Source organism: Carya illinoinensis, chromosome 14, assembly GCF_018687715.1.
Source record: "Carya illinoinensis cultivar Pawnee chromosome 14, C.illinoinensisPawnee_v1, whole genome shotgun sequence".
Lineage (NCBI taxonomy): Eukaryota > Viridiplantae > Streptophyta > Magnoliopsida > Fagales > Juglandaceae > Carya > Carya illinoinensis.
In genome coordinates this window covers 11253694-11270090 of record NC_056765.1, presented here as the reverse complement: position 1 = coordinate 11270090, position 16397 = coordinate 11253694, and the positions used below count along the sequence as shown (strand labels likewise).

The 16397-nt window shown below is 35.3% G+C and overlaps 1 protein-coding gene across 1 annotated transcript; it reads left to right on the top strand.

Annotated features, from left to right (window-relative positions):
- Positions 1-12979: 12979 nt before the first annotated feature.
- Positions 12980-15475, top strand: LOC122294980 (myrcene synthase, chloroplastic-like). Its single transcript, XM_043103973.1, has 7 exons — positions 12980-13249; positions 13342-13597; positions 13698-14073; positions 14185-14400; positions 14494-14632; positions 14732-14980; positions 15083-15475. The coding sequence occupies exons 1-7, from the start codon at positions 13010-13012 to the stop codon at positions 15383-15385; spliced, it is 1779 nt and encodes a 592-aa protein (XP_042959907.1). The 5' UTR covers positions 12980-13009; the 3' UTR covers positions 15386-15475.
- The last annotated feature ends 922 nt before the right edge of the window (positions 15476-16397 follow it).

Sequence of the window (16397 nt, the reverse complement as noted above, 5' to 3'; positions counted from 1 at the left end):
ACTATTGGTTGTAGATATGTCTTCAAAGTCAAGCTTCAATGTAATGGCTCCATTGAAAGACACAAAGCAAGGCTTGTGGCCTAGGGATACACTCAAAGAGACAGCTTTGACTTCCATGAGACCTTCAGTCCAGTGGCTAAACTCACCATTGTCAGTGTCTTTCTTGCCTTGGCATCTATTCAAAACTGGTTTTTATCTCAAATGGATGTCCATAATGCCTTTTTGCATGGGGATCTCGATGAGAAAATTTACATGGACTTACCACCTGGTTACAACATTCACAGCGAGCAACTTGAGGGGGAGAAATTGGTTTGCAAGCTGAATAAATCCATTTATGGACTTAAACAAGCATCAAGACAATGGTTTTCAAAATTCTCTAACTCCATCACAGCAATTGGTTTTCAACAATCCAAGTCTGACTACTCTTTATTCACTAAAGAACGTAAAAAAGGAACCTTCACAGCACTCTTAGTATATGTGGATCATATCATCATAAGAGGCAATTCTCAAGAAGAAATCAATCTACTCAAAGCTTATCTTCATAGCAATTTCAAAATCAAGGAACTTGGACCCCTCAAATACTTCCTAGTACTAGAGGTTGCAAGGTCATAAGCTGGAATAAACATCTACCAATGGAAATATACCCTTGAGATCTTGGAAGATTCAGGATTGCTTGGCACCAAACCTACTTCCACACCTATTGAGTTGAACCATAAACTGAGTCATATCATAAATGAGATCCTACAAGACCCTACAACCTATAGAAGACTCATTGGAAGACTCATTTACCTAACCATTACTAGGCCAGACATTACCTATGCAGTTAAACAAACCTTCACAAACTCACTTACACTCAGCTTATAGAATCCTTAGGTATCTCGAAGGATCTATAGGTCAAGGTATCTTCCTGTTATCAAAGTCATCTCTACACTTGAAGGCCTATAGTGATTCTAATTGGGCTGCTTGTCCCGAGACTAGGAGGTCAGTTACATGTTTTTGTGTATTTATTACTCATTGGTAAGCTAAAAATCAAAGAAACAAGTGACTGCTTCCAGACCCTCAACAGAAGTAGAATATAGAGCATTGGCCTCTATATGCTACGAGATTATTTGGCTCCTTGGTCTGTTAAAGGAATTCAATGTTAACTACGCACAACTTACTCTCTTGCTCTCTGATAACCAGGCAACCATCCATATCACCAAGAATCCCATCTTCCATGAGAGAGCTAAACATATAGAACTGGAATGCCATTTTGTTAGGAAAAAGGTCTTGGCTAGAATCATCACACCTATCCACATTGTCTCAAAGTTCCAACTAGCAAATATTTTCATGAAGGCCTTGACGGTTTATGTTTTTCAATTCTTACTGCCCAAGATAAGAATACTTAACATTTATGCTCATCTTGAGAGAGAGTCTCACAAAACAGAAAATGAAAGGAAGCATGGACACTCTGAACAAACACACCACAACATGCAGAAATGTCATGCAGCAAGCAAGTTGATGAAAAGCAAGATGTAGCAGCCAAAAAGTATAAAGTATTAGCGCAGAAAATTAAGGCAACAGAAAAGCATGTAAAGCATGCATCGACAGCTGATCATGTTGCACACAATTGCAAAAAAATGTCATGAAAGATATGTAAAGTAATGTCTTAACCAATAGACTGCAAAGAATTACTTATAAATCAATAGAAGATAAAAAGTTAATTTTAGGATTCTTCCTCTTAGTTTATCTATTTTTCTATAATATATATATATATATATGTATATGTACAGCAGAACCTTGTATTTTAAGCAAAGTAATGAGAATGAGTTCTTCTCTAAATTGAGGCTTTACTTCATGTTCTTAGTTTCACTTCTTACAAAATCTGAGGCTAGTACTGCAAAACCATTTATTTATTAAAAAAAGTGCTGCATAACCATGGCCAGAAAGCGTGAGAAGGACATTAAAAAAGAAGAAGCTCAAACTCATTATTTATTAAGAAAAGTATTAAGAAAAAGAAAGATTCGTGCAGAGAAAGCATTTGAGTCACTTGGCAGGTTTGGATTGGTTTGCTTACTTTAGTCACGCAAAGTCCATGCACGATCTTTCTGAATCTTCCAATTTTGGCATCTACTTTTCAGGATTTCAAACTTTCCATCATAAAAATTTCTTTCATGTTTAGAAATGGACCTGTGTTCTTCGCAATCTTTTCACGTTTTTTTTATTTTTTAATGTTCTTGTGAGTAGGTCTTGTCCCAGTAAGACCCTCTGCCATGCCCCTCCGCTATCAATTGTCTTACAGTGTGATTTTATTTTGAATAATCATAACATTATCACTATTTTATCATTTTTTATTTATTTTTTTAATTTTTTAATTTTTAAAAAATTTTTCTTTCATTTAATAATTAAGTAACTATCACTAAAATTATATATTTTTAAATTTTTTTTAATGACTAAAGATATTAAAAAAATACTTTTAAAAATTAATAAAAAAATAAATATATTATAAATAATAAAATAATAATAATAAAATAATAAGTGTATCATTACCTTTTTATTTTTTATCAATACAGAGAAGAGGGGTTGAATCTGGTTCCCAGTCTTGTCTCATCTCGGGAAAAGCATCATGACTTTTAAGTGCCGTGAAATAATCTGAAAATTAATTAAATAGTATAATTTTAATACATCATTAATTTTTGTAACTATTTTAAATTTAAATATTATTATTGCCAGGCTCACCATGCATGTGATTTACATGCATTGTTAAAACATAACTTACTTAATAATAATATATATAATGGTAAAAAAAAAGAGAGCAATTGTTTCCTTAGGTAACATGTAATCGTTAATTTGTTTTGAAAAATAATATGTCAACTAAATAATATTAATTTAATATATAATTTTTTACTATTTAAATTTTATAGATTTTTATTTTTATATCAAAATAATATATTATTTTCTAGCTAGGTTGGAGGAAATTTCTTCCAACCTAATTTAGAGAAATAAGTTAGGCGGCTAGAAAAAAGAAATCTCAACGATTACTTTTATTCAAGGTAAGAGTCCATGTGAGGACCCAGGCTTCAGCAATTTTCAAAGATTCATGACTGGAGGATAATTTTCCCTTCTTCTGTCTTTATGAAATGGAGGATAATTCACTTTTTTATTACCTTTATATCCAATCAAAGAAATTGATAAAAACATGAGATAGAGATACACAGCCAAAGCAACAGGAAAAATTTGGGTGAAGAAGCATAATGGTCCTTCTTGAGAGAAATACTTTTTGTTAGCCGACATAAATCAAAGGGAAAAAAATACTAAATATTGTAAGGAAATTTTTCCCTTTGGGCTGAATGCTCACAAGACAAGCCCGAACATGGGAAGCCAGGCCCGGCTAGGCGGCCCCTTGGCCCATTAAGGGTCCTCGACCTTGAAGCTATGGTCGATCGATAGTCATAATCACATGGGAAGTTCCAAAATATAAGGAAGGAGGAGACAGATCATCTCAGCATTCCTCTACAACGCCTAGCCTCAAAGAGCCTATATAGGCAGGTAGATAGGAAATGCGGGTAGCCCTTAATCTTCTGACAGCAAGTAAGGAGGAGTCTGATGGAGTGTACCTATAGGACAGAAGGGACGGGAAGCCACACCGTATTTATTGTGCGATCCCAAGAGCCACACCGCATTAAAGGATTCTGACCAAAGGAATAGTTAAGAGGACATATCCCCCTAACACAGGGTATGGGCAGCCCACCCCTTAAAGCCTAGTATAAAAGCCAATCCCCAAATGCAAAGAACTTTCTTTGATTCCTCTACTTTCTCGCACAAATTATTAAGGTAATATTGACTTAAGCATCGGAGACTCCCCAGCCTCCACTAAGGCTCCTGACTCTTTGTGTTTTCCCTAAATGTGCAGGTGAGAGGTCGAAGACCCAAGTCGCTAGAGCTTGGCCCAAAGGTGTATGTAACATGATGTTAACAAGGATGTCATTTGTGGAATCTCTGTAGACTTCGTGTGTCCTTCATATGCCTGTGACAACTCGTTGTCAGACGAGTTGAGGAAACTAAGAAGCAACATCAACAAACATAGAAGCAAGGCTTGCGGCGATGGAATAGTTGGTAACGAAGGAGAACGAGGTGCTCAGAGGGCCACCAACAAGCCAAAAAATGACGTAGATCCAAGCAACAATGAATGCAAAGGCTCTAGGACTGTTGGAGGGGGAGACAACATGGAGGAAGAAATGAAGAATGTGCAGAACATCCTTCCACTTCTGCTTAAGTGCATCTCGATAAATAGCGATATTGGGGACGAGTAAGCGCTTAAGAAGGTGGAGCCAAATGAGCTGCTAAAGCTGGTCCTTATAGACTAGAGCCGCCTGAAAGCCAACTCTAGGATCGGCACCGGGATTACTCTCAAAATAAGGGGCGCCATGCAACAACTCCTCTTGGAGCACTAGAATGTCTTTGCCTAAATTCACGAGGACATGCACGAAATCGACCTGAAGGTCATGCAGCACCACCTGAGTATGGACCCAAAGGCTAAAGGGGTAAGACAAAAATGTCGAAGCTTCATTGCCGAGAAGAACGCAGCCATTGCTACAAAAGTTTGCTGGTTACTTGTAGTTGGATTCATACGAGAGGCACATTACCTGGACTGGCTATTGGTGAAAAAGCAAAATGGAAAATTGAGGATATGTTTAGACTTCATTAACCTGAATAAAACTTGCCCGAAGGACAGCTTCTCACTTCCCCACGTCAACCTAATTATTGACTCCACGGTAGTTCATTGTGTGTTGAGTTCATGAACGCCTACTTTGGTTGCAACAAAATCCACATTAACCCAAATTACAAGGAGAAGACATCGTTCATCACCAACCGAGGGCTATACTGCTACTCAACCATGCCATTTGGGTTGAAGAATGTAGGGTCCATCTACTAGCAGCTGGTTAACCACATGCTCAGAAATCAGATGGGAGAAACATGGAGATCTACATAGATGATTTACTAGTCAAGAGTGGAGCTCTCAAGTAGCACCTAGACAACCTCCATGAAGCCTTTGTAGTGCTGAGGCAGTACTAGATGAAATTGAACTCAACGAAGTGTGCTTTCGGTGTTGGCTCCGAAACATTCTTGGGCTTCATGTTTAGGAGCAGACTTTGACTCCGATGGAGTCGGAATGTCCACCTCCAACCTCTGACTCTAATTGGAGTTGGAGGTCAGAACCCCATCCGACTTCGACTCTGACTTCAATTGGAGATGAAGTTTGGAGCTCCAATTGGAGTATAAATTGGCTTGCCCACACCATGGCCCAGTTGCCCTACTCAGATTGAGTTTAAGCCCAACGTCCAGTCTAAAAGGCCCAATCTAAAATTTAGATTGGCCCACCCCTATATAAAAATATTAAAAAATAAAATAAAATAATGTAAAAAAATAATTAGAAAATCTAAAATATTGTAAAAAATAAATTAAAAAGTAAAAATTAGAATACAATAGCTAAATTAATCTATAAATTGTAAATGACAAATTTAAATTTACAGCACCAAAATATTAATATGAAATAGCCACAATGGCCCAATCATCACAGGGAGGGACTTCCTCATTCGGAACCTGTCTACATTGACCAAGACCTCTACTACTAGCCATGAAAACTGATGATAATCCACCCCAGGAAAACACTAATATTGCTCTGATGCCTACTAATGTCGGGGTAAAACAGGAGACTATTCTGACGGCTAGTTAAACAACAGAAGCTAGAGATTGAGATTGAGAATAATTTTAAACAAAGAGATTGAGGTTTTTTTTTTACAAAATAAATCAAATGTCATTTGAAGCCTCTAATCTGGGCTTAAAATAGCTAACGAAAAATGGTAAAATTGTAATTAAAGCCAAACAATATGATATAGAATAAGATAACTATGGTTAAAATTTAACCTAAGAATCTGTAATAAAATTGTTTCTAAAAATAGACATTACCATAAAAGAAAATTAACGAAAAATGAAAGAATTAACTAAAAGTGACCATTCAAAAGAAAAAATGGTTGATTTTTGGGGTTGACAAGGGGCCTACCAGGTGAAGTGTGGTGATCACGACGTGCGCGCCGAAGAGAGCTTTCTAGATTAGGGTCATATGTGAGATTTTGGTACCTGTAGCCAAAGTTATAGTCAAAATATTGATGTTGTCACTTCTCCTAGCCCAACCAAGAATTAAGTCTTATAGCCCAACCAAGAAATAAGTGGTTACTTGCCCAAATCCAATGAATACTACTTCTCACCCAAATTTGCTGCTTCTCGCCCAAATCCTAGGAATACTTATCTCTTCCCCCTGATTGTGCAATAGTCTACATTCTTGAAGTATTCCAGTGCTTTTAACATTGCATTTGTCAGCTGAGTCACATTGGACTTTCTACATTTTGTCACCCTATGAATGGACTCCCCGCATTTGAAGCACTGATGATTAGCGTTTGAAGTATGACCTTGAGTGGACCCCAGATTAGGGCTAATCTCTTGCGAACAGACCCCCCGTGTGTTTTGATTGCCCCTTGGTGCAGGTTGCCTAATTTGTTGTTTCTCCACAATTTGAGCATGTTGGCTTTAGAAGCAGTCCACAAAGAGTGGAGGCTGAGGATGTCCTGTAAAGGTTCCCACAAGCCATCCAAATAATGTGCTACCTATTACTCTTCAATTTTGGAAAGATTATTCCAACCCACCATCTGATAAAACTCCTTGGTGTACTTATCAATGGATTTCATTCCCTACCTCAAGGTGTCAGTTGCTGAAACAAGATCTGAGTATATCTAAAGGGCAAAAAGTGGACCTTTATCTTTTTTATTTTTTATTTTTTGTCTTCTGCCAGTCGCCAATTTTGGCTTTACCCTACAGCTCCCAAGACCCCTTGATTGCTCCCATAAGTTAGATGCAAGCAAGTTGATGAAAAGCAAGATGTAGCAGCCAAAAAGTATAAAGTATTGGCACAAAAAAGTAAGGAAATAGAAAAGCATGTAAAGTATGTATCGACAGCTGATCAAGTTGCACACAATTGCAGAAAAAGTCATGAAAGATATGTAAAGTAATGTCTTAACCAATAGACTGCAAAAGATTATTTGTAAATCAATAGAAGATAAAAAGTTAACTTTAGGACTCTTCCTCTTGGTTTTTCTGTAATCTATATATATATATATATATATATGTACAACAGAACCTTGTATCTTTAAGCAAAGTAACGAGAATCAGTTCTTTTCTAAATTTAGGCTTCATTTCGTGTTCTTACTTTCACTTCTAACATGGTATAAGAGCAGGCTTGTCCTGCTGTGTTTGCTAAAATCTGCAAACTCCATTGTCTAAGCCATGACATCCTCTTTTTCTTCTTCTCCTAATTCTCTTGCTAAGGTCCCAAACAGTCCTTTCTTTCTATATCATAGTGACAATGCCAATACTGTCATCCTCTCACCTTCATTGACTGGCTCAAATTACATATCTTGGAGCAGATCATTTCTGCTTTCCATTTCAATCAAAAATAAGCTAGCCCTCCTAGATGGCTCTCTTATGTGTCATGGCTGAGATGCAACAACATCTTACTTGCTTGGATCCTAAACTCTATTTCAAAAGAGATTGTATCTAATATATTTTTCATGATCTCAGCTAAATAGGTTTGGGACAAACTTAAGGAGAGATGTTCTCAACTTGATAAGCTCGAATCTACCACATCCAACACAAGCTCAGTGGCATTGTTTAAGGGCACCTCTCTGTAAGTGACTACTTCACACAACTAAATGCTATTTGGGAAGAGTTACACAGTTATAGACCACTTCCTTGTTGTTCTTGCAGAAAATGTACTTGTGATGCTTTAAAAACTGTTGGGTGAGGTTCAACAAGGAGACTATGTTTCTAAGTTTTTTATGGGATTAAATGATAGCTACGACTCTGTAAGGGGACAGATCATTTTGTTAAGTCCTTTACCTTCTTTGGACAAGACCTTTTCACTAATCTTGCTAGAGGAAAGACAAAGGTAGCCAAGGAACATAGTTTTGCCCGACTAAGAACCTTTTGCCCTTCTAGCTTACCAAAATTTTCTAAAGAAAAGTGAAAATTCAAACTTGGTCTGTCATCATTGTGGTAAGGTTGGACATACGAAGGACAAGTGTTATAAATTAGTAGGATTCCCACCAAACTTTAAGTTTACCAAAACCAAGTTTGGAAATAACCTTACTACATCATATTCTGCAAACCAAGTTGCTGCACAAGTTATCTCTTCACCTCAGGAAGCAACTGCTCCAAGTGTCTCTCAACTAAATCCCCCTCAAGCACAAGCACAACATCTTATGGCTCTTGTCAATGCTCAATTCTCTTAGCTGAACTTGGGACCAACCAAGCCAATACTGCCAACTCCTACTCATGCCAAACCAGATGATCCTGAAGTCAATTCTTCAATCACACCTTACTCGAACGTAGGAGGCCACTGCCTCTCCACTCTTTCATTGCCTAATAATGCCTAATAATCACTCTCATCTTAATGCTATGAACCACTACAAACATGTATCATCTTCTCAACATGAGCACTCTAACATTTATAACACACCATGGATCATGGACATGGGAGCCACTGATCACATGGTGTGCTCCACCTCCTTTTTTTAACAATTCTCAATAAGAAATTGATCCACTCAAAACTTATCTTTATAACAATTTTAAAATCAAGGAACTTGGATCCCTCAAATACTTCCTAGGACTAGAGGTTGCAAGTTCATCAGCTGGAATAAACTTTTGCCAAAGGAAATATACCTTTGAGATCTTAGAAGATTCAGGGCTACTTGGCACCAAACCTACTTCCACACCTATTAAGCTGAACCATAAATTGAGTCATATCACACATGAGATCCAACAAGACCCTACAACCTATAGATGACTCTTTGGAAGACTCATTTACCTAACCATTACTAGGCCAGACATTACCTATGCTGTTAATCTTCTGAGTCAGTTTATGGACAAACCTTCATAAGCTCACCTACACTCAGCTTATAGAATCCTTAAGTATCTTAAAAGGATCTATAAGCAGAGTATCTTCCTGTCATCAAAGTCATCTCTATACTTGAAGGCCTACAGTGATTTTGATTGGACTTCTTGCCCCGAGATTAGGAGGTCAGTTACAGGGTTTTGTATATTTATTGGTGACTCATTGGTAAGTTGGAAATCAAATAAACAAGTGACTATTTTTAGATCTTCAGCAGAAGCCGAATATAGAGCATTGGCCTCTACAAGCTGTGAGACTGTTTCGCTTCTTGGTCTGTTAAAGGAATTCAATGTTAACCATGCACAACCTGCTCTCTTGCTTTGTGATAACCAGGCAACCATCCATATCACCAAGAATCTCATCTTCCATGAGAGAACTAAACATATAGAACTGGAATGCCATACTATCAGATATTTTCATTAAGGCCTTGACAGTTTCTATTTTTCAATTCTTACTGTCCAAGATGGGAATACTTAACATCTATGCCCATCTTGAGGGGGAATTTCACGAAACAAAAAATGAAAGAAGCATGGACACTCTGAACAAATACACCACAACATGCAGAAAATGTCATGCAGCAAGCAAGTTGATGAAAAGTAAGATGTAGCAGCCAAAAAGTATAAAGTACTGGCATAGAAAAGTAAGGCAACAAAAAAGCATTTAAAGCATACATCGACGGCTGATCAGGTTGCAGACAATTGCAGAAAAAAGTCATGAAAGATATGTAAAGTAATATCTTAACCAATAGACTGCAAAAGATCACTTGTAAATCAGTAGAAGATAAAAAGTTAACTTTAGAACTCTTCCTCTTGGTTTTTCTGCTTTTCTATAATCTAAATATAAATATATATACAGTGGAACCTTGTATTTTAAGCAAAGTAATGAGAATCAATTATTCTCTAAATTGAGGTTTCATTTCCTATTCTTACTTTCACTTCTTATAAAATCTGAGGCCAGTACAGTAAAACTATTTATTTATTAAGAAAAGATCTGCATAACCATGGCCCAAATGTGGGAGAAGGACATTCAAAATCAGAAAAGCTCAAACTCATTTATTTATTAAAAAAAGTAATAAGAAAAAGAGAAATTCAGTGTAGAGAAAGCATTCAAGTCACTTAGCATGGTTTGGGTTGGTTGGCTCAGGTACTTTAGTCACCCAAAGTCCTTAGCAATCTTTCTAAATCTTCCTATTTTTGACATATACTTTTCAGGATTTCAAACTTTCCATCATAAAAACTTTTTTCATTTTCATAAATGGATATGTGTTCTTCCCAGCCTTTTCACGTTTTGGTTTTTTTTTTCTTTCTTTTTTTTCTTTCCTTTGATTGTTGTTAGGGCTGTAAATGAACCAGTCTATTCGATAGCTCGCTCAGTACTCGCTTAGTTAAACTCGAATCGAACTCAACTCGTAAAAAAAAAAGCTCGTTCGTTAAAGCAGATACTCGCTCGATTTGTAAATGACACATATTCGACAAAACTCGACTCGACTCAACTAAGGCTCATTTAGGCTCGCTCATTTATGCTCGAGTCGACTCGTTAGCTCAACTCGATTAAAACTCATTCATATATTAATAAATATATACATACACCTATGCATGTATATATATATATTAGCTAATAATATAAGCGTACCACTTTTATAATTAAATATATAATATGTATTCTAATTACTTATGTCTATATATTAAATATACTTAATAGGTATATTTTATAATTTGTATAATAATTAGTTGATAAAATTTAATAATTTCATATACTAGTATGTGGAAACCATATATGAAATAGATATATTCTATCATATTAAGTGTATGTATTAATAATATATGTAGGTATATAATATATTGTTATTTTGGATAAATATCAATTAGTTAGATATTAATTATTTATAAATTTTTTAAAATTTTATAATTTAATAGAGATTCTACTTGTTAGTTGTATAAATTCAATATTAATTTTATTTATTTATTTATTTATTTTATTAATTATTAAATCTTATTAAAAAAATAATTCAAACTCGAGTTCAAGTTCGACTTGAGATTTTAACTTATCGAGTCGAACTCAAACAAAAAATTAAAAAAAATCTCGAGTTCGGACTCGAGCTCGAGTATTTTGAGTCGAGCTCGAGCTCGGCAAGCCAAAACTCGGCTCAACTCAACTCGATTAGAGCTCTAGTTGTTGTTAGTAGTCTTATCCTAGTAACTTCCCAGCCTTCTCAAATTTTTTTTTTTTTCCGTTGTTGTCAGTAGTCTTATCCCAGTAACTTCCCAGCCTTTTCACGTTTTTTATTTTTTTTATTTTTTATTTATTTTATGTTTCTTTTTAGTAGGCTTGTCCCACCAAGACCCTTTGCCATGCCCCTTTGCTATGAATTGTCTTAATGGCAGGTCATTCAGACTTTTTTATGTTTTGTCTGTATAGGGAAGAGGGGTTGAATCTGGTTCTCCGAAAATAGGTCTGGTCCCATCTCGGCCAAAGCATCGTGATTTTTAAGTGCCGTGAAATAATCTGAAAACTAATTAAATAGTGTAATTTTAATACATCATTAATTTTTGTAACTATTTTAAATTTAAATATTATTATTGCCAGGCTCCCATGCATGTGATTTACATGCATTGTTAAAACATAACTTACTTAATTAATAATATATATAATGGTAAAAAAAAAAATAGAGCAATTGTTTGCTTAGGTAACATGTAATCGTTAATTTGTTTTGAAAAATAATATGTCAACTAAATAATATTAATTTAATATATAATTTTTTACTATTTAAATTTTATAGATTTTTATTTTTATATCAAAATAATATATTATTTTCTAGCTAGGTTGGAGGAAATTTCTTCCAACCTAATTTAGAGAAATAAGTTAGGCGGCTAGAAAAAAGAAATCTCAACGACTACTTTTATTCAAGGTAAGAGTCCATGTGAGGACCCAGGCTTCAGCAATTTTCAAAGATTCATGACTGGAATGAAGTTTAACGTAGCATTTTCTTTGAAAAAATTTTAAAATGGATAAATTTGTGAGTTATAAAAAATAAATAAATTATTTTTAATAATAAATTCTATTTATTTATTTTTAAATAAATATGCAAGACTGAAACTTTTAGAAACTCTCTCTAACATTACTTATGACAATTTTTCTGTACACCATGCATGCTTTTAAAAAAAATTGTCATGTGCTTCTCATCACGTTAGAAGCAAATATTATTTTTATTCAAAGAACATATGACAAATTTTAACTGATTTGAAATTAAAAAAAAAAAAAAATAGGTGCATGTCACGTTTAATTCTACTTGTCTTTTTTTATAGATGGCAGCAAAACATCTTATTGAGTGACAGCACCATGAGACACCTCACCTCTGGATATTTTACATCTCGGTTTCAATACTACCCTTCCCTTCTCCATAGGTGCGTGAAACCCATGTGTTGGCACTGATGCTCGCCCTTTTAATGATCAGTAATCTATTTGGAAAGTCTGTTTTAGATATGTGACTCTCTAATCAAGAGTCTTGATAAAAAGAACGTGAAGATCTTCATCAATGACTTTAGATCAAATGATTGCAGTTCTTCTTTTATAGATGCAGATCAAACTGCATTCAACAAATCTACAAGTTGGATTTAAAAACAAGGGACCTAGCCCATCTCTTATACTCTTCTATTTAGTTTTAATGCAAGTTTGATTGAATATTCCATGGAACTATAACACCTGATCCACATTAAATTTAATACGTCATTTTTAATTACATAATTTATTTGGTATACTAGTCTTATTATAGCCAGTACATGCTTTTACAAATTCTTAATGAATAATTGTTTTTACTATATTAGATTCCAACCCTCTTTCGCCGCCTCCTTTGACTGCTTCACCACAAGATTCTTTGAAACAGCTAGCTTGTACAGAGTGTGCCCTTAATATCATCACAAAGAGATGATAGCCCCCCAAGGATCGCTATAAAAGGTCATATGCTTGAAGGCTTAAGCGTATGTTCCGACAATCGATTTAATCAGAAAAATAAATTAAGCTTCCCTAATGGTTTACACAATGTGTCTTAGTGTTCTTGATTCAATCCAAAATTGCAGACCCTCTACATTGTTCCTATCCAAACAAACAAGAGGGAATGGTGGCGATGCACCTCATCCTTTCCAAAGCACGGCTCCCGAAGAAAACTCAAATATTGACTCTACTAATATTGTTCGACGATCTGCAAATTACCATCCTACCATTTGGCATTATGATTACATTCAATCATTAAGAAGCAAATATCATGTGGTAAAGTGTGAGATTCTATTTTCTTATTGTTTGTCTCGGTAGTTTTTGTAATTATTGTTGGATTATCCCAAAATTGGTTTTATTTGTAGCAGGAGTCATTCACACAAAAGATCGGTAAACTGAAAGAAGAAGTAGAAATGATGTTTCATAAAGTGGTGGAGCCACTCGAGCTTATTGATACCTTGCAAAGACTTGGAGTATCTTATCACTTTAAGGATGAAATAAGGAGGATATTGGAAAACAAGCACAATGCTCATCATAGAGTTGATGTTTGCAAGAAGCAAAGTTTATATGCCACAGCTGTTGAGTTCAGATTGTTGAGACAACAAGGATATGATGTACCTCAAGGTAAAAAACATACTAGTAATGCTTTAACAAAAATAAATAAATATTGGATTCATTATCCCTTGGTTTATTTTTAACAATTCTTGAGTTTTGTTGATTGCAGAGACTTTCAAAAGTTTCATCAATGAAAATGGAGATTTCAAAGAATGTCTTTGTGATGATATCGAAGGAATTCTAGCTTTGTATGAAGCTTCGTTCCACTTGAGAGAAGGTGAAAGTATTTTGGAAGAAGCAAGAGATTTTGCAACCAAACATCTTAAAGAGTACATGAATCAAAGCAAAGATCAATATCTTTGTATGATGGTGAATCACACCCTAGAGCTTCCATTGCATTGGAGAGTGACAAGGTTGGAAGCACGGTGGTTCATTGATGCATATAGGAGTAGAGAAGATATGAACCCTACCGTGCTTGAGTTTGCAGAACTGGATTTTAATATGGTACAAGCAGTCCACCAAGAAGATCTAAAAGAACTATCAGGGTAAAAACGCATGTTTATCCTCACTTTATATATATTAGATTAGAGAGGTGAGAAATTGCAATACATGCTATAGTTCTAAAACTAATATTATTTCCTTACCTCATACAAAAGGTGGTGGAGGAGCACTGGCCTTGGAGATTTGAGCTTTGCAAGGGATAGGGTGGTGGAAAATTTTCTATGGGCAACGGAAGCATTATTTGAACCTCAATTTGGATATGAGAGGAGAATGACAGCAAGGCTCGGTATATTGGTGACAGTAATAGATGATGTGTATGATATCTACGGCACTTTAAAAGAACTTGAGCTCTTCACAGATGCTATTGAGAGGTTTGTATTATTGGTAGCACACCTCCAATACTTCAAATATTGTTGCCTATCTTTGATGCAAATACTTACATGTAATTTTTTCATGTGGTCTAGATGGGATGTCAATGCTGTGGAACAACTTCCATATTATTTGCAGATTTGTTTCCTTTCCGTCCATAACACAGTTAATGAAATGGCTTTTGACATTCTCAAGGAAAAGGGATGCAACATCATTTGGTACATGAAAAAGGCGGTAAGGCCTGAACTTTTTTTTTCATCACTATTTACACTAGATCGAATTTATCATCTGTTATAACTCTTCTAATTTATTTATTCACCATAAATGTTTTAGTGGGCAGATCTATGTAGATCGTATATGGTGGAGGTAAACTGGTTTTACAACGGATATACACCAAGCCTTCAAGAATACTTTGAATGTGGATGGATCACAGTAGGAATATCAAATATACTGGTGCATTGTTATTTTCTCATTACAAATCCCATAACAGAGGAAGCATTGGAATTATTGAAAGAATATCCTGCTATAATTCGTTTGTCAACATTCATTATTCGACTTGAAGATGATCTTGGAACATCTACAGTTAGTAAAACACACTATCCTAATTTTTTTATAAAAATATTTTGGATTAGTACTTCACATGAACATAGGATAACATGTTTTTACATGTGTTTTCTGACCTAGGATGAGTTAAAGAGGGGGGATAATCCTAAATCAATCCAATGCTATATGAAAGATACTGGTGCTACTGAGGAAGATGCTCGTCATTACATGAGGTCCTTGATTAGCGCAACATGGAAGACAATTAATGGACAACGCTTTGCAACTTCTCCATTCTCTGAAACATTTATTACTATCGTAGTTAACATGGCAAGGGTATCCCAACTCTTGTACCAGTATGGAGATGGTTTTGGCATTGAAGACCGCAAGACTAAGGACAACGTGCAAGCTTTGTTTATTCATCCCATTCCTATAACAAAGAATTGATGAATGATTGCTAGTGTTACTAAATTACATACAAACATATATCTAGATCTCTACTTTTTCCTCTTTATAATTTCTTATGTTTGGATCAAACTAGATCATGTGTACTCGAAGGTAACTCGTCTTCATCTCACTAGTAAATCGCTCCCTGCGAAAATAAATGATGTACGAGTCAAATCTTGAATTTCTTGGAAATATTATAGATATATTGTATGCTATATTTCTTTGTTTAAATGTTTATAAAATCCTAGCTTGTCACAAGCTAATTACATGAAGTTTTACATCCCTGGTCTCCCAATTAAATGCTTAAAGATAATTAATTATTAAATGCTACACGCATGCATCTTTTTTTATTGTTCGTCTCAAAATGGACCGACGAGGAACAATATGTATTGACTAGCTAGGGGAATTATACCCCAGAAGAGTTGATAAGTTAACGGGAGAAAATTAAGTCATGAGAATGATGTTTCATAAACTGGTGCATGGAACCTTAATTTAAAGCAACTCGATTGAGTTGGTAATTGGTATATTGCAATCAAAGGCTTGAATTAAGTTATCTTACAGCTCCAAGCCACTTTGAGGATGACATAAAGGGCGAGGATATTGGAAAATATATATATATATACAATACTGTTCATCTTTATTAGATCATCTCTTCCTCCATTCCATCTTAGCGTAATATGCTTTAATCTTTGACAGACCTTCGATGGGCTTAACACATACACTTGAAAAAGTAATTAATTACATCACGATCGAGGGTGAAATTGAGTGTTTTCTCTTCTCTTGTGAGACAGAGTAAAACTTTAGTGCTTTTGGTCTCCAAAAGCTTCGAGTCTTACATCCTGTGAGTTTCAGTTATTGTGGCCGGCTGTTAGTGTCCAACGTATTTGAGGGAACGAATGGAAGTAGACGAACTAGGGAGACGGTGGGAGAGGATACAATTGTCTACGGATGAAAATGAATGCTTCCACGTGAAAGAAGAGAATCTCAAGAATTTTAGCAGAAAAGGAAAACA

Coding starts and splice junctions, on each gene's coding strand:
- LOC122294980 (XM_043103973.1), top strand. CDS start 13,010: ATGGTTTACACAATGTGTCTTAGTGTTCTTGATTCAATCCAAAATTGC. Junction 13,250..13,341: donor TAAGAAGCAAATATCATGTG/GTAAAGTGTGAG, acceptor TATTTGTAGCAG/GAGTCATTCACACAAAAGAT. Junction 14,401..14,493: donor TTCACAGATGCTATTGAGAG/GTTTGTATTATT, acceptor CATGTGGTCTAG/ATGGGATGTCAATGCTGTGG.